The 22,113-nt window shown below is 44.7% G+C and overlaps 1 protein-coding gene across 3 annotated transcripts in view; it reads left to right on the top strand.

Moving 5' to 3' along the window:
* LOC109441014 (F-box/WD repeat-containing protein 12) overlaps window positions 1-22,113 on the top strand; it is a 39,192-nt gene that overhangs the window by 4,897 nt on the left and 12,182 nt on the right. For 2 of the 3 annotated variants that reach the window (XM_088793374.1, XM_088793375.1), the window contains exons 3-9: window positions 6,365-6,528; window positions 6,945-7,063; window positions 12,092-12,301; window positions 15,426-15,584; window positions 16,784-16,994; window positions 18,466-18,644; window positions 18,730-18,857. In XM_088793374.1, coding sequence (XP_088649500.1) covers window positions 6,365-6,528; window positions 6,945-7,063; window positions 12,092-12,301; window positions 15,426-15,584; window positions 16,784-16,994; window positions 18,466-18,644; window positions 18,730-18,857 — 1,170 coding nt within the window. The remainder of the gene's footprint in view (window positions 1-6,364; window positions 6,529-6,944; window positions 7,064-12,091; window positions 12,302-15,425; window positions 15,585-16,783; window positions 16,995-18,465; window positions 18,645-18,729; window positions 18,858-22,113) is intronic. The other variant, XM_088793376.1, reaches the window with a different exon arrangement.

The following is a 22,113-nucleotide window of genomic DNA, read 5'->3' as shown; positions in this document are numbered from 1 at the left end:
TGAGCAGAGACAAGTGACCAGACATAATAGAATACAGACTTTACAACTGGTTTAGAAACATCACTAAACAACAACAAACAGCAAAAACAACAAACATGGAGTAGGGGAATCAGATTTCCAGAGTTCCACATTATGTCATTTAAAAATGTTCAGTTTTCAACAAAAGTTACAAGTCATACCAAGAATTAAAGTATGGCTAATAATGCAAGAAACAAAACAAACAGAAGCTGTCCCCAGGGAAGACCAGACATTGGCCCTACTAGACAAAAGACATTAAATCAGCTGTTTTAAGTACAGTTGACTCTTGAACAATGTGGGGTTTAGAGGCACCAACTCCCCATACAGTTGAAAATCCGTGTACAACTCCTGACTCCCAAAAAACTGAATAGCCTACACTTGACCAGGAGTCTTACCGATAACATAAACAGTCGATTAATACATACTTTGCATGTTACATATATTATATACTGTATTCTTACAATAAAGTAAGCTAGAGAAAAAAATCATAAGAGAAAATACATTTACAGTATTGTACACATTTATTGAAAAAAATCCACTTATAGGTGGACCCTTGCAGTTTAAACCCATGTTGTTCAAGAGTCAACTGTATGTCCTAAGAACTAGAGGAAACCATGTACTAAAGGAAAGTAGAAGGATAATGTCTCGTTCAATAGAGAATATCAATCAAGAGAAATTGTGAAAAATAACTAGAAATTACGGAATAGAAAAGTAAAGTATCAAATTAAAAATTTAAGAGCAGGTTTGAGTAGGCAGAAGAAGGAATCAGTGGACGTGGAGTTAGGTTGATTGAGATTATCCAGTCTGAGAAATGGAATGAATATAAAGATGAAGAAAAATGAATCGTGCCTAAGAGACCTGTTGGACACCATCAACCGTGCCAATAATGTGTAATAGGAGTCCCAGAATGAGAGGAGAAAGTATTTAAAGAAGTAATGGCCCCAAACTTCTCATATTTGATGAAAAGTGTTAACTTACACATCCAAAAGCTCAATGAACTGCAAGTAGTGAAACTCTGTTTCACACTGAGAGACATAATCAAACTTAAAAGTCAAAATCAGAGAAACTTGAAAACATCAAGAAAGAACAATTCATCATGTAAAAGGGACCTTCCTCCTCCAACGAGATTAACAGTTAATTTCTCATAAAAAAAAACACCACGGAGCCCAGAAGGTAGTGGGATGACTTACTGAAAGAAAAAGACTGTCACCGAGAATTCTGTATCTAGCAAAATGAGGGAGAAAATTAAGACATTCCTAGATTAATAAAAGCTCAGAGAATTTGTTGTTAGACTTGCCCTGCAAGAAATACTAAAAGGAATCTTTCAGGTTGAGGACATTAGACAGGAACTTGAATCCACATGAAGAAATAGCGCTGTAAAGTGACTATATAGGCATGTATAAAAGGCAGTATAAAATGTTTTTTTTGTAACTTTTTCTCCAATGTGAGTTAAAATACAACTGCACAGAGCACTAACTATATAAATCTCTGTTGGGTACATAATGTTTAAACATGTAATCTGACAATGACAGCATGAATGAGGGGGCATGAAATGGAGCTATGAGGTTGGACAATTAAATTTGCGAGCTCACCCTAGAAAAAGTGCGGCATACCTCATTGCTGAATATCACTAGGGTCACCTTCAAAGTACTCCCCTTGGGAAGCTATGCAGCGACACCAGCGCCTAGTCCACCCTTCAAACCAATTTTAGCACTCTTTTTCTGGAATGGCCATCAGAGCTGTCGTCTTATTACCCTTGATGTCCTGAATGTCATCACAATGTCTTCCTTTCAATATTTCCTTTATCTTCAGGTAAAGAGAGAAGTCCAGGTGAGTAGGGAGGGTGTTCCAATACAGTTATTTGTGTACTGGCCAGAAACTCCCTCACAGACAGTGCCGTGTGAGCTGGTGCATTGTCGTGATGCAAGAGCTGTGAATTGTTGGCAAAAAGTTCAGGTCGTCTAACTTTTTCATGCATCCTTTTCAGCATTTCCAAATAATAAACTTGGTTGACTGTCCAGTTGGTACAAATTCATAATGAATAATCCCTCTGATATCAAACAAGATTAGCAACATCGTTTCAAGAAGTTCACAAACTTAATTATTAGACCTTGTATATATGAGCAAAGTTTTTGAATACTATTGAAATTAAGTAGATATTAATCAAAACCAGATTGTTGTGAGTTAAGATTTTAAGAGTAATCCCCGAGGCAACCATTAAGGACTCCAGAAAAATATTGTGTGAGAAACGGCAAGGGAATTCAAGTAGTACACTAGAAAATATTTAATACAAAAGAAGGCAGTGATAGAGGAAGAGAAGGAATAATGCATAGAAATACAGAAATAAGCAAAATGACATATGTAAATGCTACCTTGTCAGTAGTGACATAGCATGTCTGTAGTCACACAACAGCCTAGCCAACTGTCCCCCCGTGTCTTTCCTTAAGGAAAGAAGAGTCTGTGAGACTGTGAGACAGGCTGGTGAGCTGCCAGACACTGTGAGTCAATGGCAGTCATATACAGAACTTACGCAAATCATCCATGAAATGGGTATGAGACATGCTATTTTTAACCTCAACATGCAGGGCCCAGATGACGAGTTTTTTACAGCCAGCATGAGAGATCTGGTTTTGGACACTGCACCTGCGAGTGCTTTTGGATCCTTGGTTGCTATTCTTACACCGTATGTAGGGCGACGGATCCATGAAGTTACAACTGCCATGGCCACCCTAGGGGATGTTGAAAGCTGGAGGCGAAGGAAGTTAAGACAGGAGGTCCACACAGTTGAGACCTGGAAGCCCAAACCAAAGGTAAAGGGGTGAGGTCGCGGGCCTCAGAGAGTAACATGTGCACAGATGTGGCGCGATCTTGTGGCAGCAGGGGTCGATAGGAAGAAAATAGACCGACAACCCAATGCACTCCTGCTGGAACTTTGGAAACAGTTGCGTCCGGAACAACAATTCCGGAGAAGCATAAAGAAGGAGTCTGGCAAAGCGCGACCCGTGTCCCTCCAGGACTTCATGCAGCCGCTTGAGGCCGACTCCTTTCAGCTTGATTAGGGGTGGGGCCAAGGTACCCGGTCAGAGGGGACGAGCGGGGACCGGAGGCCCCACGTGGAACTGTCCATACATTGGTCCCCTTCGAATGTACAGAGGGTTTTGGCTCTAGTTGACACTGGCGCCAACTGCAGTCTCGTTTATGGGAACCCAGAACTGTTCCCTGGACAAGCAATCTGCATTGATGGCTACGGGGGGAAAGATTGTGACTGTGAAAGCCGTTTCCTTACCACTGGGTATAGGAAGGCTCCCTCCTCGTACCTACAAGGTTTATGTCTCCCCCGTTCCGGAGTATATTCTAGGGGTGGACGTGCTACATGGCGTCAGCTTACAGACGTCGGTAGGAGAGTTCCGTCTCCGGATCCGGGTGGTGAAAGTGGTGACACGCGGGCATGCTCACCACCCTTCTCAAGTGTTGCCACAGCCCTGGCGCGTGGTTACAGTGCGACAGTACTGCCTGCCAGGAGGACAGGAGGAGGTTGGTCGTACAATATTGGAATTGGAAAAGGCACATATTGTGAGGCCAACGCACAGTCCCTTTAACTCCCCAGTATGGCCTGTCAAGAAGCCAGATGGGACCTGGCGAATGACTGTAGACTATAGGGAGTTAAATAAGGTGACGCCACCCTTGCACGCTGCAGTGCCTTCAATTCATGATTTAATGGATCGTCTGACTGTCCGCCTGGGGACATATCACTATGTAGTGGACTTCGCCCTGGCAGGTCAAACGCCCCCATTGTCGGTGGTTGGGCCTGATAGCCCCATGGGGGGCCGGTTTGACTCATGATTTGCAAGCGACACCAGGGGTGGTGGCTGAGTGGCCACCGCAAGTGACTGTAGTATACAGAGGTCCCGATACCGGGATGATTTTGCGAGGAAACTATGTGCTCTCACTATGGCCTATTATGGGGTCCCCTGTTCTGTTACATGTTGAAACTATGCAAGGGACCCCAAGCACTGCCATAAAGGTCTGGTACCACAAACCAGGAAAGGTGCCAGTGGCAGCGACCCTCCTTTCCCAGGACAAAAAGCTAGCATGTATCCTCCCAGATGGAAGGGATTTGCCATTGTTGGTTCCTAAGACTACTGTTTCTTTTCGTCCGTAGGTGTCAGTAGGCTAATATGGCACAGGGACCCTCGCAGAAGACGCTTGTCGCGTAGATTGTGAGGCGAGACCCTGTAGGGGTGGAGTGTGGGGACAGAGCCCCAGAGAGTAGTTTACAGGCTCTCGGCCTCACGTGGAAGGGTGCTGGCTCGGGTGGTGAATGGACGTCGGCTGTGGCTGATTGGCCGTCAGCTGTGGCCGGTTAGCCGATTGGCCGCTGGTATAACTGCTGCGGCTACGGAGGACTGCCGAGGAGAGAGGAAGAGAGCAGAGGAACAGAGTCGAGGAGAGTGGAGGAGAGTCGTTGGTCGGTTGGCGGAAAGGCGGACGGCAGGTCGCGAGTCCGGTGGGCCCAGCCTCCAGTGAGACCGTGGTGGTATGGCTCCCCTGCCTATGGCTCCGTGGGTGTTCCTTTTTGGCCTCACCATATCCTGCGTTCTTATGTGGGGAGTGGGACCAGAGACCCCGCAGGCCGGCCGCCCCGCACGACAAATGGTGCAGCAAGCAGGGTCTCCCGCACGACACTGTGCCTTTCTGGGACTCTGTTCCATCCTTGTGTTTACACCTTATGTCTCTCTGTCTGGTCTCCAAAAGATGGTTTGCAGCCAAAGACGGGTAAGATATCTCACGGGAGATACAACCTAAGCCAGGTGGAACCGAGTGGGGACCCCAATGAGCTGCCTTAGAAAAATATGGGAAGGGGCCTTGCCTCCCCTTCCCCCTGCCTGGGAAAAGCTGTTGCCGGCTCTGCCTTTTCCCTGACACCTGTTTGTGAGAGAAGTTACAAAAACAGTAAAGATCAGTTCTCTCCACTTAGCTCAATGGAACTGTTACAAAATGAGAGACTTGACCCTGAGAAGGTACATACCTTAATTAAGACATTGTGGGACCTTGTGCTTCAGCTGTTGACTGACAAAGGGTGATTGAGATAAATATTTTTCTGTTATGATGTGTGAGTTTCAGAGACCGTGTAAGAAACAATGTTGCTTTCTCTTGTTTTTGTACACCTATTCAATAAAAACCCCCAGTCGGCCTTATCCTGGGCTCCAGTCCTTTGAGACTGAGAGATCCCTGGCCTTCAGAGAGATTTAACTGCATTAAGTCTCTGTTTGTTTCTTTCTTAAGAACTTAACCCAAACCGCCCCTTCTCGCACCCTCACTGCCTGTGTTGCGCTGGATGCGACACATGTCTATAAATTAAACTCTCCAATAAAAGGCAGAGGTTGGCAGGAGGGACTGAAAATACCCAACTTTATGTTGTCTACAATAGACACACTTTAGATTCAAAGGCTCAGGTTGAAAATAAAAGAACAGAAATAGAAACACCATGTAAACAGTAACCAAAAGAGAGCTGGAATGGCCAAGCTAATATCAGACAAAATAGACTTTAAGATAAGTGTTACAAATCTTGATTTTTCTGTTTTCGGCATTGTCTGTTGACTTAAGAATATGAAAACCAATTATTTAAGAGTTATCTTTCTTTTTCTGCCCTGATCTCTCTCACGTGCATTTCTACCTTCTCCAGTATAAATATGTTATAATTTAGGTGACATACATAAGCATGCGGTCTTTACATACGATGTACATTAACCAATTTATGCCATTCATGACTGCCCTATGTGGTATGTACTATAATTAAATTTCCTTTTTTTGCAATAAAAAAAGTGTTACTAAAGACAAGGATATTTTATAACAAACAGGTTTATCCATCAAGATCTAAAAATTACAAACACATGCACCTAACAACAGCAACAAAATACATGAAGGACAGAAATGAAGGGAGAAATACAGTCCAACAATAAGAGTTGGGTACTTCAAAAATTGCTGACCCTTGGATTCCAGTTGCATGACCAAGGCTGCATAACCTTGTGTGAGTTGTTTGCCTTTCTCTGCCTCTGTCCATAAGTGTAGAAAGGGGATCAGGACCTACTTCACAGGGTTGCTATACGCAGATTGACTGGATACACAAAAAGCACTACACCTGACATGGTGAGCACTCGTCTGGTGTCATCATCATTTTCCCCATTTAACCGCGAGGAAACAGGCCTGCGTAGGCAAAGTGAGGTGTCCAACCCAATATGTAGGTGGTGAAGCCAAGAATCAAAGCCAGGCCTGGTGACACCACAATGCATTCTAATGTCTGCTCTGTCCTGTCTGGGACTGTGTCTTTTTCTGTCTTTTTCAGGCAGCTGTGTCTGAGACGCTGGTCCTCTTGTAAAGACTCCCAGATAACCCTGGGCACACAAACATGGAAACAGTACTATCTCTGCCGATCGGAGCTGGAGTTCCGAATGGAATCTGGGCGGCCAGAGAAGGACTTTGTCTGCAAAGTCATTGCCGGGCACAAAGGTATGGGGTGGGGAGTGTGGTAGCTGTGCTCTTTCCCAGCACTCAGTCTTCCTGGTTGAGTCTCATGCGGTTTTGTGTTTCAGCCAGTAAGTTTGAAAATGCCACTTGACTGGTACATACCACGCCATGTTCTATGTTTGTGTTAAGTCATTTACTTGTCACTCGAACCCTGTGAGGAAGGCATCATTACATCTGTTTCATGGTTATGTGGCTGGTAGGTGTGGGCAGTCCTGGGCATGAAACCCAAGATGTAAGTCTAAAGCCCTCCCTGTTCTGTCTGCCACTGTCCCCAAATCAGCACCTGTTGTGCTGCTGACAGGAAGAGGAGGCATTGTCTTACCTGCCCTTTACCAGGTTGAGTGTACAAGTTCCAGGTATCTGAGTGCACATTCAAGGCAAGTTTTGTTCTCTTTCAGGAGAGATAGATGAGGTAGCCTACATCTCCACCAACGAGTACCGCTTTGATGGGCAGGCGAAGTCCGTGGTGTGCACTGTGTCGTCGGATGGCACCGTGCGTGCCTGGGATCTGCATGAGGTGAGCAGCTGGAGGGGCCAGGACAAGTAGAGTGCCCTCAGTCTCATTTAACCATCGCAGGCAACTTCTGAGAAGGCGTGGGAGCTCCATTGTACAGGTGAGAAATCTGAGCTGCAGAGGCTCAGTCGCTGTGCCAGGACACGCTTGACACTGGAGTCTGACTGATCACAGATGACAGGCCCCTGACTTCTGGCTGCACAGTTCCCGATGGAGGAGGTTTGCACCAAGGGGTGGCAGCTGCCACGCTCAGTGCTGATTTCCACATTGGAGCTGATGCCGGCCCCCTGGCGGTTGTGCCCAGGGAACTGCAGCTTTTAGTCACCCCCCCATTGATAACTTGATTAGTATTTCACACATTGTCGGGGTTCATAGTTAAAAAACAATCCTGTCCGTTTTCTAATTTGATTCTCGCAGTAGCCAAGCAGACTTCGCGTTTTTATTATCCTTATTTTATACAAGTATAGACTGAGCCTAGAAGGGGGTATCTGAGTCTGTTGTCCCCTGTGAAAATCCAGGGTTCTGCCTGGGCCACACATAGGCGGAACCCAACCTCCTATGTGGATGTTTTCCTGGAAAACTGTTGATTACTTCATGTTTCCAGATGCCCTAGACAAGCAATGGTACCTCCAATGCCTCAAGTGAGATGGGTGCTCATCTCTGTGGCTCAGGTCTGCTGGAAGTGACAGGTGCCTTTCACATGAACGCAGTGCACATAGAGCATAGAGGAGTCCCTAAGCAGGGCTCCAGGAGGCTCCACCTAACTCTATAGATCACCCCTCCTCTGGCCCCTGTGAAGAGGGCACCCTGGTTTTCAGCCACCTCAGACTATGACCTGGGCCTGCCTTCTCAGTCTGCGCAGGAAGCTGGTAACGGGAGCTGCATTCTTGTACCCCTGTGCCAACCTTGGTGTCGTGCGGGAGCCCCTGCTCGCTGCGCCATTTGTCGTGGGCGGCGGCCTGCGGGGTCTCTGCTCCCGCTCCCCACATAAGAATGCAGGATATGGTGAGGCCAAAAAGGAACACCCACGGAGCCATAGGTAGGGGAGTCATACCACTATGGTCTCACTGGAGGCTGGTCCCACTGGATGCCGACCTGCTGTCCATTTTCTGCCAACTGACCAACGACTCTCCTCCACTCTCCTCTGCTCTGCTCCTCTACTCTCTTCTGCTCTCCTCGGCTCTCCTCCGTAGCCGCAGCAGTTATATTAGCGGCCAATTGGCTAACTGGCCACAGCCGACGGCCATCCACTACCTGAGCCAGCACCCCTCCACGTGAGGCTGAGAGCCTGTAAACTACTTTCTGGGGCTCTGTCCCCACACTTGGGGTCACTGCTCTGCCTAGACTTTACATTAGAATCCATGAGAGGGAAGGAGTGTGAATTGTGTTTGGTGATGGGGGGAGGTGCTTTGAAATGGCCTACTGAGAGCATGGCCTAGTGGCTGCCGGTGTGTGAGTGAGTCTCAAAGTCCTACCTGGGCTCCAGCCAAGGTCCCAGACAGATGCAGGATAACAGACCAGGTCCTGTAAGGGACTCCAGAAACCAGGGTAGCCTTGGAAAGGGAGGATCAGTGGGACCGGGGGGTGGCGGAGGAGGGCCAGAGAAGTTTTGGAATGAGTTATGGTTAGTTATCATTTATTTTGATAGTGAAATACTGTCAAGGCTTTTATATAAAAGGATAAATGGGACTAAACAACACTTTGTGAGAAGTAAAAAAACACTGCCCTCCTACGACTTTTCTCAGGTTCTTTTTCCAGAGGCAACTACTTTTCAGTCATTTCTGATTTTAGTTTTCCTGGTAGCTATCAATTTATCAATTTTTATATTTGATTAATACATTCTTTTTCTTCATCTGTATACTTTAGAGAGTGTCTGTTGATTGCCTGCTTTATAGAAACATTTTTAATTTCTAGGAACTCTTTCATATTCTCCAATTGTTCTTTTTTTGTTTAAAGGATACAGTTATCTGCATCATTTCTCTTTCCTCCATGGTCAGTTTTTCAGTTGTTTATCTTGGTTTTTCTTTGTCACGTGCTTGTTTTTTTTTTCATATGTACACAATGATGTTTGACGCGGTAATTTCAAGTGGAGATCTCTGGTGATTGATTGATGGAGGTGGCCGATTTGTTTTTCATTGCAGTTGTGTTTCCCCATTTCCCCACAGGCCTCTCAGGAAAAGACCTGTCTTGGGTTGTGGACACATGGCTACGGGCAGGCTTAGGTTAGGGGATCTTGGGCAGGAAGCTCTGATGGCTGGGCAGTTCCATAGTTGCCAAAACAAAAAGGTCTGACTTGGGCCAGCCTGGTGGCCCAGGTGGTTGGAGCGCCGTGCTCCTAACACCAGAGGTCCCCGGTTTGATTCCCACATGGGCCAGTGAGCTGCACCCTCTACAGCTAAGATTGTGAACAACAGCTTTCCCTGGAGCTGCGCTGCCGTGGGTGGCCGGAGTTTGGCATGTGCCGCCATAAGCGGCTGGCAGCCATCGTGAGCGGCCAGCAGCTCTCTCTCTGCAGTGAGCTGCTGTGAGCGGCAGACCAACTGCCTCAGCCAGGAGGAGCACAAGAGCTGTGTCCTATACAACTAGACTGAGAAACAATGGCTTGAACTGGAGTGTGGAGGGAGAGGCCGAAGAAGGGGGAAGAAAAAAATAAAAGGTCTAACTTGGACAGAGAGAACTTTGGTGCGGGGGTCGGCACACTTTTTCTGTAAGGGCTAGATAGCAAATATCTTACTTTGCCCAAATTGCAATGCAGAAACAGCCATAGACAACAAGTAAACAAAAGAGTGCTGTGATCCAATGAACTCTGAAATGTGAGCTTCATGTAATTTTCACATCATGAAATACTCTTTTGATCTTTTTTTTTTAACTAAAATACAAAATGGGCAGTGGGTTGGGTTTGGCTGCATGCCATAATTTACTGAACGCTACTTTAGGGTGAGGTTTGTTTGCAGACTGAGATTCAGAGTGGTGGAGTCCTCTACACCTTTCTGCCTGGGTCCCAGCCTTAATGCCCTTTATGAGTATTTGCTTCAACTTTATTTTTTAAAATTTCAGTCATTTGGTTGGAATCATGTAGTAGATACAAGGTGTGATCACAAAATACGGTGAATGCTGCTGCTGAGTGCCATCTAATGGAAAGGCAGGGATCTTCAATACGGGAAGTGGAACCTTGAACCTTAGTAACAGTGTGTGACAAGTTTCAACTTGTTTGCTGCAGTCAGTCAGGTGTGAGCTACGGTTGAGAGAAAGTGTTTTAAAGTGTGCTGTGAATCATCCTCCATAATGACAACTCTCCATGCCACACAATGCTTCTGGTATGGCAATTTCTGTCAAATAAAAACATTACGGTGTGTCCTCATTGACCTTATTCACTGGATCTGGCACCATGCGACTTCTGGCTCTTCCCCAAAGTCAAAATGAAGCAGTCATAACAGTGCAACTGAAGACACTCATGAAAGAGGACTTCCAGAACTGCTTCAGAAAATGGCAAGAACGATGGGATAAGTGTGTTCGAAACAAGGAGGGGTGTTTTGAGGGGGATTAATGGGAATGTGTCTTTTACTGTAATACTTTTTTTTAATGTAAACATTCACCGTATTTTTTTTTTTTTTATCACATCTTGTAGCCTTTTCAAGCCTTAGCTTCTTTTACTTAGCAATATGCGTTTATAGTAATCCTGCTTGATCTGCAGGGATACCTTCTAAGATCCCCAGTGGATGCCTGAAACCATGAACAGTACTGAACCCCATATATACTATGTTTTTTCCTGTACATACACACCTGTGATAAAGTTTAATTTATAAATTAGGCACAGTAAGAGATTAATGACAATAATAAAATGGAACAATTATATATATTTTTTACATTTTTATCTTTAATTCATCAAGAATTATTTTTGCATATGATTGGAAGTAGAATTTGCCTGTAGTTTCTTCTTACATAGCCAACTGTCTCAACATTGTTTAATGAATAAACCGTCTTTTCTGCACTGACAAATTCCCATTTGTATTTGGGCCTCTGTTTGACCTCTTTTCTGTTTTATTTATTTGCATGGTTGTTGTGCTAGAATTGTGTTATTTGTATAGTTGTAGTTTAGCTTAATAAAGTTTTGAATATTTGTAGGGCAGATCCTCTTTATAGTTGTTTTCAAAATTTCCCTCATAGTCATTCTTCCATATGAACTTTGGAACCATTTTTCTGAGGTCTAAAACAAATGAAATTTGAAGTCTGATTGAAATGCATTACATTTATAAGTCCTTTGGGAAAAGACTGACATTTTATAATGCATTAAATCTTCCCATTGAGAAACATGGGCTGTTTGTATTTGTTTGGCTCTTATGTTGACGAATAAAGTCTTTGAATACTCTTTACTCCTCTTGCTAAACTTATTCTTAGCTTTTTATGTTGTTGATAATAGCTAGTAAGTTGCTAAATAATATGCTAGTAACAGCATAAGAATGGGATATTTTTCTATTTCTGTTTCTATCTTGATACTGTGAGTATAAAGAAAATCTACTGACTTTTTTGTATTTGTATCTTGTATTACCCAGCTTAATAAAATCTCTTATGGTAATTTTTAGGTGTTCACTATTTATAATTATATCACCTGAAAATAATATATTTTCATCATATAATTTCTGTTTTTTTTTTTTTTTGAAGTTTATTGGGGTGACAATTGTTAGTAAAGTTACATAGATTTCAGGTGTACAATTCTGTAATACATCATCTATATATCACATTGTGTGTTCACCACCCAGAGTTAATTCTCTTTCCTTCACCACATATTTGATCCCGTTTACCCTCATCTACCACCCGCCTCCCTCCTTACGCTCTGGTAACCACTAAACTATTGTCTATGTCCAAGAGTTTTTCTTTCTTCATTTGTTTGTCTTGAGGGTGGGAATTGCACCCTTTTCACTTGAATGTCTCCATTGTGCACTGGGTGATGGCAGAATGAATGAAAAGAATGTGTGTTTATGAAATAAATGGGCCCTATATAAGTTCTTATTTTAATTTTGGTGTTGCTAGGGCACAGAGATCTGGTCAAGCCCTCTACAGCCTGCTGCTCTGGTGAATTTGGTGGCCTACCCTCGGCTGCAGCTGGTTGTCACTGTGGACGAGCGGGGACTAATCAAAGTGTGGGAAGCAGAGAATGGGTGGGAGTCAGCCTCCTTCGGCCTGCCTACACACTCGTCTGCGCTGGAGGCCTGCGACCACACCGAGGGCCCGGTCCTGCTGGTGAGTGACCCGGCTGTCAGGAGCCTCGGTGGGGGGTAGCCCTCTCCCAGCCAAGGGAACAAAAGTTGGAGTGCGGGGCCACACAAGGTTGGAGCTTTGGGTGGGTTATCAAGTGTTGCAACCTGAGAATAAGGCTTTGCTGGAAGCTCACAGACCTTGTACCTGCTGCAGCTCAACACCTGGTAGGAGTGAAGGGAAACCCTTTCTGGAAACGGAAAACATCATCCCAGGCCTCACATTATTTCTGTTTTCAAACACAGCATTCAGCACGTGCCTAAAGCTAACTAGGCGCACAAAGACATAAGCTAGTACCAACTAGACCTAGCAGAATAAATAGCAGACAGTGTTAAGAGAGACACAGAGGCTTCAGATACTGCAGTTATTAGACAGAGACACTAAAACACCTATGGTTGCTGGGATCAGGGAGATAGGTTTTAGCAGAGAACTTAAAGCTATAAAAAAGGACATACTGGATTTAGAAAAGTACCAAGTAGAAATTCTAGAACAGAAAAATTGAACAACAGAGGTCAAGAGTCAGGGAATGGATTTGATAGCAGAGTGGACAGTGGAGCCACACAGAGGCTGGGGAGGGTGGGGCAGCTCGTGGCCACTGACAACGTTCTACTTCTTAGCCTGGGTGGCGAAAGGAACACTTGCTTTGTAATAATTTATTGAGCTCTATGTTTATGTTCTGTGCAATTTTCCATATGTGTGTTATGTACATCACTTAAAAAGTTAGAACACAGAAGAGAATTAGTGAACTGAAAGATAAAAAAATTATCTAGAACGAAATGGGGATATGAAGAGTGATAAGTGCAGAAGAGAGGGTAAGAGATTTGGACCCATGCTTCTCAGCTGTTGATGGGACACGGATCACCGGTGCATCTGTGTAAACACAGATTCGGATTCAGGGGCTCCTGGGGATGCCTGAGGTGCTGCCTTTTAACAAGCTTCGTGGGAATGTTGGTGCTGCCAGCCCATAGACCACCCTTTGAGTAGCAAGGCCCTAAAGGATCCATGAGAAAGTCTAGTATCCGATGTCCCAGGAGCAGGTGAGGCACGTGTAGCATCGCTTTTCTGTCGTCTTGATGCTGAAGGATGCCCTAGCTGGTACCAAATTCCTGCTAACTTTTCTTGAATTTTGTGTGACAATATTATTTCACTGTGCATTTCTGTGGAAAAGTCTACTGGCACCCTGACTTACTTTCCTTGTTAGACACTCGAATTTTTTAAATCAAAGGCCTTAAAGGATTTCTTGAAATCTTTTAAAGTCTAGTAGTTTTATTGTGACATATCTGCAGTGATCATCCTGAGTCAGCTTTTCTAGACTCATCTGAACCCTTTCAGTACATAGATTCAGACTTCGTTTATTTCCACAAGGTGTTACTGTCATGAATTTTAAGTACTGGTCTGTTATTTATTTAATATTTCCTCTGTAGGAACTCATTCACATGTGTATTAGATCACCTTTGCCTGTCTTCTCGGACTCTTTCTGATTCTTTTTAGCCCTTTATTCCATTGCTGTTCTCTTGTCTGTTTTCTTTCTCCTCTTTAGTGCCTTTACTTGTTCAGTAGAATGTTTTCTCTCTTAGGCTTATTGTTAATCTTCATCAATGTCTTTCCTGAATTAATTTAACTCTTATTTCACATCTTGTTTTTTTTTGTCCATTTCTGGTGAGTGTTGAATTTCTGATTCATGGTGTCCCTTCATATCTGCAAATGCTTATTTTATGATATTTTACTCATGTCGGGTGTGATCTCTGATTCCTGGTGGTCATTTCAGAGGATAGTTTTACAAGCTAAAACGTGTTGTTTCTCACTTTCTCTTTTCATGACCTTGTTTGAATGTTGCCATTTTCTGTGTGTTTTGAAGTTTCTCTGTTTTCTTGGACAGTAAGAACAGAACAGAAAGTCCAGATCAGGTTCCATACGTCAGGGTCTGTGGAAAAGTGTTCATTTACCAGAGTAGGTGAAGGACAAGCTGTTCAAGAAACGGAGCACTCGACCATTGGGAAAGAGAAACTAAGCTATTCCCACATGACTACATTTGTAGAAATACATTTACAATAATGAAAAACTCAATGTAAAGGACAGTTATAAAATTATCTGAGGAATATGTACGTCGTTTTTTAAATCAACCTGGGATGTGCAAGGCCTCGCTAGGCAAGATACAACCTGGAGTCAAGAAAAAAATACACAGATTTGATTTACCTAAAAAACTAAAAACAAAAAAACAAACAAAAAAATATATAATTGACTGACTAAAAAAAACAAACACACAAAAAACTAAAAACATCTGAGCTAGAGTATTATAAAATTAAGACACATGAAAAATTACGAGAAAACATTGCATCTTATTTAACAAAGCATTAATATCAGATTATTTGAAGCATAGAAATCTAGTAGAAAAATAAGTAGCGCTATGAATAGTCAATTCATAGAGAAAAGTACAAAAAGCCAGTAATATGTAAAGGTGTGAAGCCCAACTAGTAATCAAGAAAGTGACATTAGAACAAGGCTTTTCACCTACTGGATGAAAAGCTTGGTTTTATAATAAGACAAAAAATAGGTATTTTTATACATGGCAAATAAGACTGTAGATTGAAACTTTCTAAAAGCTTTTTTTTTTCCTGTTAAAAGTTTTAAATCTCATACTCTTTAACCTGATAATTCCAGTTCTAGGGTTCTCTCAGTAGGAAATAATTGGCATCGCTGCATAAACTAGGAAGTAGGAGTGCTTATTGTCACCGTCATTATTCCTCCTAATAAAATTTGTAAACAACTTAAATTTCCATCAGAATGAGAGGAAGTAAAAGTCTTGGGGAAATGTCCTCTGATGGGGAAAGATTTCCAAGGAGTATTTTAAGTTGAAAACAGACAATGCAGGCTTCAGAGCAACACTTGATCATGACAGATAGAGAGGGTGCTAGCAGCCACACCTGGCCTTCTGCACGGAGGGAAGAGAAGGTTTGCTCTGAAGACTTAGGTATTGTTTGAGTGAATTCATTTTTGACTTAAAAATCACTGGCATTGCACCCCAGCGAGGAGGCAGTTATGCAATGACCACCTGCTTCTCGGGCGAGGACACGAGGACACAGGTGGTCACTGTGCCTTCACAATGCAGGCGGCCTGTGCGGATGGAGCGCTCTACACGCTGACGGTGCCCGGGCTGCAGCTGCTGTCAAGGGTGAGCGTGTCCCCGAACCTCCTCACCAGTCTGCTCTGCTCTCCTGACCGCCAGTGGGTGTTCACATTGACCCAGAACTCAGACCTGGGGCCCAAGGTCAGTGCTGGGCGTGTCCTTGGCCCCAGGGGCCTGGCTTTGTGTGTGCAGGTAGTGAGTTTTGTGCCCAGTCTTGCCGGATGTGTCTGAGAGGGGGGCTTCTTGTGCAGGACCAAGTCTGTGACCGCTCAGGGCCAATGGCTGGGTAGTGGTGGTGTTGCCTCTCCCCAGGGTCTCTGCTCTTTCTAGGCTGCTGTATTGCTCACAGGCTGGAAGGGGTCAGTTGCCCAAGGAGAGGGCAGAGTTAGTTTTGAATGGGGTTGGGGCCATAGGGACATCCCTGTGGAAAAGCTCACAAGACATTTAGTGGCCTGAGAACAGAGCTGCAGTGAGAGTGAGGACGAGAGTGTCCAGGTCAGGCAGGAGGAGATGCTGACAGTGTAGGACAGCATTGTCACCTGGAGGAGGCACAGCAGAAGCAGTGCCTGGGCCACGGGCCTGCGTGTGGCCTCCTGTGTGACTGGGTGGCTCAACCAGCACCAGTGCCCCATGACCTGGGGAGGGTTCCAGTGACCCTTGGGCTCAGAGACGTCCAGCCTGAATGCCAGGAACCGAACTGGAAAATGAGACCAGAGTAAGAACAGCTAGCTGGAGAGGGTCTTGAGACATGCTGGGGGTGGGTGGATGGGGAAGGACAGGAAGAGAGAGCAGGGGCAGAGGACAGAATTGCCAGTGTTGGGACCTGGTAGCCAGGAAAGGGGAGAGGTCAGGGAGGGGGCAACCAGAGCAGAGAAGCTGTGGGACTGATGGGGGAGGGGGGCAGCAGCCACCAGTTAGGGGGGGCGGGGGGGACCGCAGTCCCAGGGACTGAGAGGAGGCATTTGGAGCCAGACTGCTGGAAGGTAGGAAGGGAACACAGGGACAGACACTGGAGGCAGAAGCAGGATGTGCTGCTGCTCAGAGACAAGTCGTTTACTGGAGCCATTCACCCCTCTGCCCTCACAGGGGCCAGACTCGTGCTGGGATTAACCTCGCTCACCTGGTCCAAGCCATCTGAAAAGGAGGGTCCATGACGGGCACAGCTGCCCGTGAGGCCAGTGAGGTCATTGTGGGTGTGGGTCCCTGGGCAGAGCAGCCGGACAGTGTGTGTGTGTGTGTGTGTGTGTGTGTGTGTGTGTGTGTGTGGCGGGGGGGGGGGGAGGTTCTCAGAGTGTTCCTGGGTCAGACGCCACCGGGGATGACACTGTGGTGATCCCCAGGTTTTCCACATGCGCTCCTTGCTGTGTCCCTCAGACGACGTGCCTCCTGTCTCCACCACTCTCCCCGTCTGGCTGACTTCCAGAGCCTGCTGGGCCCCCGATGAGGCAGCCAGGCTGGTGGTGATGCATAGAAGTGACAATGGCATACAGTTGGTTGTCACCACCTGTGAGCTAAGGGCCAAGAAGTCCAGGGATGGAGTGGACATTCTGGGTAAGGATCCTGTATCAGGCAGGACCCGGGGGTCTGCCTGTCACCACTGTTGCATATGATGCTTCAGGCGCAGATTCCTCATGTTTCCTTTAGGGCACTTTTTCTTTCCTCTCTGTGAATACAGTGATCCAACAAATGTTTCCTTGTTTGTGATTTTACATACTAGTTGGGTGTTTGAGTACCTGCTTCATGTCAGGCCCTCTGCACAGCCCTGAGATTCAGACATTACCTACTGTTCACTCAGTCTCCCTTCTCCTAACTTGTCTTCCTGCTTTGTTCATCCCTACGTCTCTTTTCATGACTGGGTCAAAGGCAGTGTTCTCAGCACCAAGTGCACACAAAGATGAATAAAAGCCACAACTGTCTTCCCCCAGGAGCTCCTAGTCCAGTAGGAAAATAAGACACACAGCCCTCTCCTTCCCTGTCTCCTAAACCCCACGTCAACTCTGATAGGCCTTCCCTATGGTCCTTAGCATTTTTTCTTTTGTATTATGTTCATTTGTTTTCATAACATCATTTGATCATAAATTTTTTTTAAATTAAATTTATTGGGGTGACAATTGTTAGTAAAATTACATAGATTTCAGGTGTACAATTCTGTATTACATCATCTATAAATCCCATTGTGTGTTCATCACCTAGAGTCAGTTCTCCTTCCATCACCATATATTTGATCCCCCTTACCCTCATCTCCCACCCCCCACCCCCCACCCCCCTTACCCTCTGGCAACCACCAAACCATTGTCTGTGTCTATGAGTATCTGTTTCTCGTTTGTCTTGTTCTTTTGTTGCTTTTGGTTTATATACCACATATCAGTGGAATAAGTCAGACAGAAAAAAGCAGAGAACCATGTGATTTCACTGATATGATCATAAATTTTAATCTAAGCTTCCTGGCAGCCAAGGAAAATGGGGAAACAGGATGTGTTATATAATCCCTTGTCCGATACGAGAAAGTGCATGAATTCTTCAAAAGAGGTAATTTTTTCTTCCTGGTGCTAACTCAATTAGGAAGTGATCAAACTGAATTTTTCTTTCCTTTTTTTTTTTTTTTTTTTTTAACAAGGAATGCTATATAGTGTAAAAAACAATATCTTCAACATTAGTTTTTGGCAGGTGTCATAAATGTCATAGTTCTCATGTGACCCTTTCTGACCTTACTCTTTCATAGATGGGGAAGGGTAGAAGGAAGGGTATTCATTTGCCCCATTCCCTGGATGGTGCTGTGTGCCAGATTCTGTCACCTCCACATGCATAGTTCTCCCTTGTAAGTCAGTCAGTCATGTTCAATATGTTAGAGCCAATGGATGGGAGATCTAGGGAATAAACACATGGGTCAGGATTGAATGCAGCTGTAACTGTAAAGCCATTGCTCTTTTCAGTGTACTGCATCGTCTTAGGTGAGGCATGTCTGTTCCAGACTCCTGTTGCTATCGAGACATGACAATCTGTGTGTTTTTATTTCATAAAGTACAACAGATCGCAAGTTTTGTCTTGCCAGACACCACGATGCCTCCTCACCTTATGAAGGGCCACAGCTCCCAGGTGATCCTGCTGGGGTCTGGGTCGGAGCTGGTGCTCTTCACCATACACGGCCTGCAGCTGGCAGCATTCCAGGACCACCAGAAACCCATCACGTCCATGTGGGTGGTGAGTGTGGCACCCATCCCGCCCATGGCTCGGAGCCCCGCCTTGGGAGCCCACGTCCCCAACTCATGTGGCTTTTCATTTCAAGGACCAGAGCCGAGTCATCACCTCTTCCTTCGACCTCTCCTTGCGAGTCTACATGTGGAATAAGGACAATAAATTTCCCGTCCTCAAGAGCTGCTACCACTTGCTCGGGGGATCCCACCGGTGGGCCAGGTAATTGCTTCTGATTCCTTCACAGTGTCTGTGAGACAGCCTCCTCAGGCCTCCCAGCAGTACCTTTTTAAGGATACCATTGGAAAGGATGTGACTGGGACCTGGGGTCTTAGCCCAGCCTTCCCCTTACTACTTGGGGACCCAAGGAAAGTCACTGGTCAGAATCTGTTTCCTCCTCTTAAAAAAAACATGCCATGCATCGTCTGCATGGTCTTCATTAATGTACAAAACCAGCACCCGCAGTTGGCATCACTCAGGTTTCCCAGATTAAATGGAGGCTCAGAGATGTGGATATTTTGTCCAGATTCCCACAGGGACGCACAGTGAAGCTTGAGGTGGGCCCTGATGCAGCCCTGCAGCCCAGCTCTCTGACCCTCCCTTCATAACCTGCACAATCCTGAATTCATTTACCAAACCCAGGTGGCGGTGGGAGTCAGTGGGGGCAAGATTGTAAAAGTCCAAAAGAATGTGATGTTGCAATTTGTTTTAAAATTAGTATTTTGGAATCACTTACATTCTTTCTTGCCAGAGTAAATTCTACAAAGCGGGCAGGGCTTACACATTTCGTATTCCAGTTGGCTTCCTTATGGGGACATCACTGACTTCACAGTTGTCAGTTACCTGTCACGAGGGATGGGGTAAATGCAACCTCCTGTGACAAACATCATAACAATCTTGAATGAAAAAATACAATGCCCCAAACCAAATATTTCAAAAACTACAGATTTCTGTAACAAACTTCCCGAATTTCTGAGTTATAAATCAGTATTTGTTTGAAGATAATTACTAAAGCAAACTCCTAATACAGAAGAATCTTAGTTCTTTTCAGTAAATGAACTCAACTTTCTGAAAAGATAAAGAATTAGGAGAGATTCAAATTAGTTTTATGAGAATTGGCCTGTAAGTAGTTTTTAACCCTTGCTTACCTTCCTAAACAAAGCGTAAAGGCCAACTCAGTGCTCTGCATTCTGGAAAACATTTGCATCAACAACTTCTTCACTCAGAATTCCTCACTCAGTTCCTCTGAAGTTGGACGCCTGGGCTGAACCTAAGTGTTTGGGAGCCATTCCGTCCCATGTCCACATCTGCAAGCCGTGAAGTGCTGTGTTTTTGCCAATTTGCACTCTGATATGTTCTAGCTACGTCCGCTGCACTTGGGAGAGGCATCGAGTCCTTGCTCTGCTTTGTCTGCTTTTGGTCAGAGGCCAGCGTTTGTGAGGCAGGCCCCTCAGGCAGTGGAGGTGCTCACCATACACCCTACAACCACTTGTAGCTGTCAGTAATATTACCTCCCTCCAGTGGCAGGAAAACCTTTCTGCCTGCAAACATGCCTGTAAACACCTGTTCTTGTTGCCTTGGCCAGGTCGCCCTTCACGGGAGTGTGCTTAGATTTGGGCCTCACAAATGTGCTTTTGTGTGTGTGTGTGTGTGTGTGTGTGTGTGTGTGTGTGTGTGTGTGTGTGTGTCTTTTAATCTGTGTCTTTAAAGAATTCTGTACTGCATCTGCATTCCTTACTGCATCACTGCATCACTATATACCATCTATTACTGAGTGCTTAGCACATCCTTTCACTGAAGTAACACATTCTCAACTTAGCAAGCAAGTACTACTTTAGAAATTTCTTTTGTACATGTCTTTTAAACACTGCATTTCAGGTATCACATAAAGCTCAACACATCCACTCACTGTGCTTGTCGCGGCAAGCAAATGATCATGAAATCTTCTATTTCACATGTGTTTTCAAACACTGCACTACAGGCATTATAAAATGGTAAACGCATCCATTCACTGAAATGACACTGTTCTCACTGTAGCATGTAAGTAGCACTCTTAGAAACATCTCAAAAACATCCTTTAATGAGGACCCTGGAATGAATGGATCATGACCTAAAATTATGCCCCTTTTCTAGTCACAACAGCTTCCTCCAGAAATCCTTAACTGAGTGGTAATTTCTCTTTGGGAGCTTCATTTGGCAATAATACACCCAGAAATCTTGCTTCATGCTGTTCCTTGTAAGTTTTTAGATGGGCAGCATTTTATCTCTTTTCCAGCACCTTAGTGAATGCTACAAGAGATAACTAATACTTTCTAGGAGCTTTTCAGTTTCCTAAAACGTTGTCATCTGTGAATATGTATTCTGATTCTCCAAAGAAAATGTATTAGATATAAACTTACCAGCAACCTGTCAGCATGCCCTTAGGATCTACCCAAGAGAAATAAGACATACGTCTATGCAAAGAGAAATAGACACACATCTACACAAAAACTACACAGATGTTCTTAGCAGCTTTACTCAATGCAAAACGTGCAGACAGTGCAAATGCCTATCAGCAGGTAAATGGATAAATGCACTGTGGTACATCCATATAAGGGAATATTACTCAGCCATAAATAGGAATGGCACATTGACACACACTCGACATGGATGAACTGCAGAAACACTGTGTTACATGAAAGAAGCCAGATGTGTAAGATATGTACTGTAGGCTTCTATTTACATGACACATCTAGAAACGACAAGTCTGTAGGTGCAGAAGGTAAACGAGTGGCTGCTCGGGGGTGGGAGTAGGATGGGATTCACTGCTGGTAGGCACAACAGATCTTTTTGGAGTGATGGAAATGTTCTAAAACTGGATCGTAGTGATAGGGGCCAAACTCTGTAAATTTACTAAAATATCAATTGAAGAAAGGAGGAATTCTCTCAAGAGAAAAGGAAAACAGATGCGAGTTCAACCTTCTTAGCCAAAAAAAGCAGGATGACCACTGGCTGGCTGGGTTATCAGGGAGAAGCTTCCCCTGCCCCCTGCTCAGCCCCTGAGCAGTTTTCTGAGAGTTTGGAAACTGCCACATTCCACTTTTGTGATTAATTTCTAAGTTACATAGAACTTTAGTTGCTACTTAAAGAAACTCAGTAAGTCAGCAGGGAATTTTTTTCACAAAGGCCAAAGCAGCAGTATTTCAGAAGTAATCTATAGCCCCAAACTGGGCTTCTGTAGGACACTCAGGAAGTTCCTTCTCTAGTTTTTCATGGTTTGGTTCTCTGCACACCTACTTCATTTTTCTCTCAAGCCACAGAGCAGCACATAGTACGTTTGTCAAGGCAGACACAGGTAACCTCGTGGAAAGTGATGGTCCCATTAGCTGCTGTATTTACATCTTCACTGAGACTGATGGAACTGATGATTCTAAATTCTGGGGAAATGACTCACCTGCTGACATTGGATTAGATACCCCTCCTCCTGTGTCAGGAGAAG

Source organism: Rhinolophus sinicus, chromosome 16 (assembly GCF_057876585.1).
Source record: "Rhinolophus sinicus isolate RSI-liver-muscle chromosome 16, RSI-T2T, whole genome shotgun sequence".
NCBI lineage: Eukaryota > Metazoa > Chordata > Mammalia > Chiroptera > Rhinolophidae > Rhinolophus > Rhinolophus sinicus.
The sequence above is the reverse complement of the archived record's forward strand: the minus strand, read 5'-3'. Positions and strand labels throughout refer to the sequence as shown.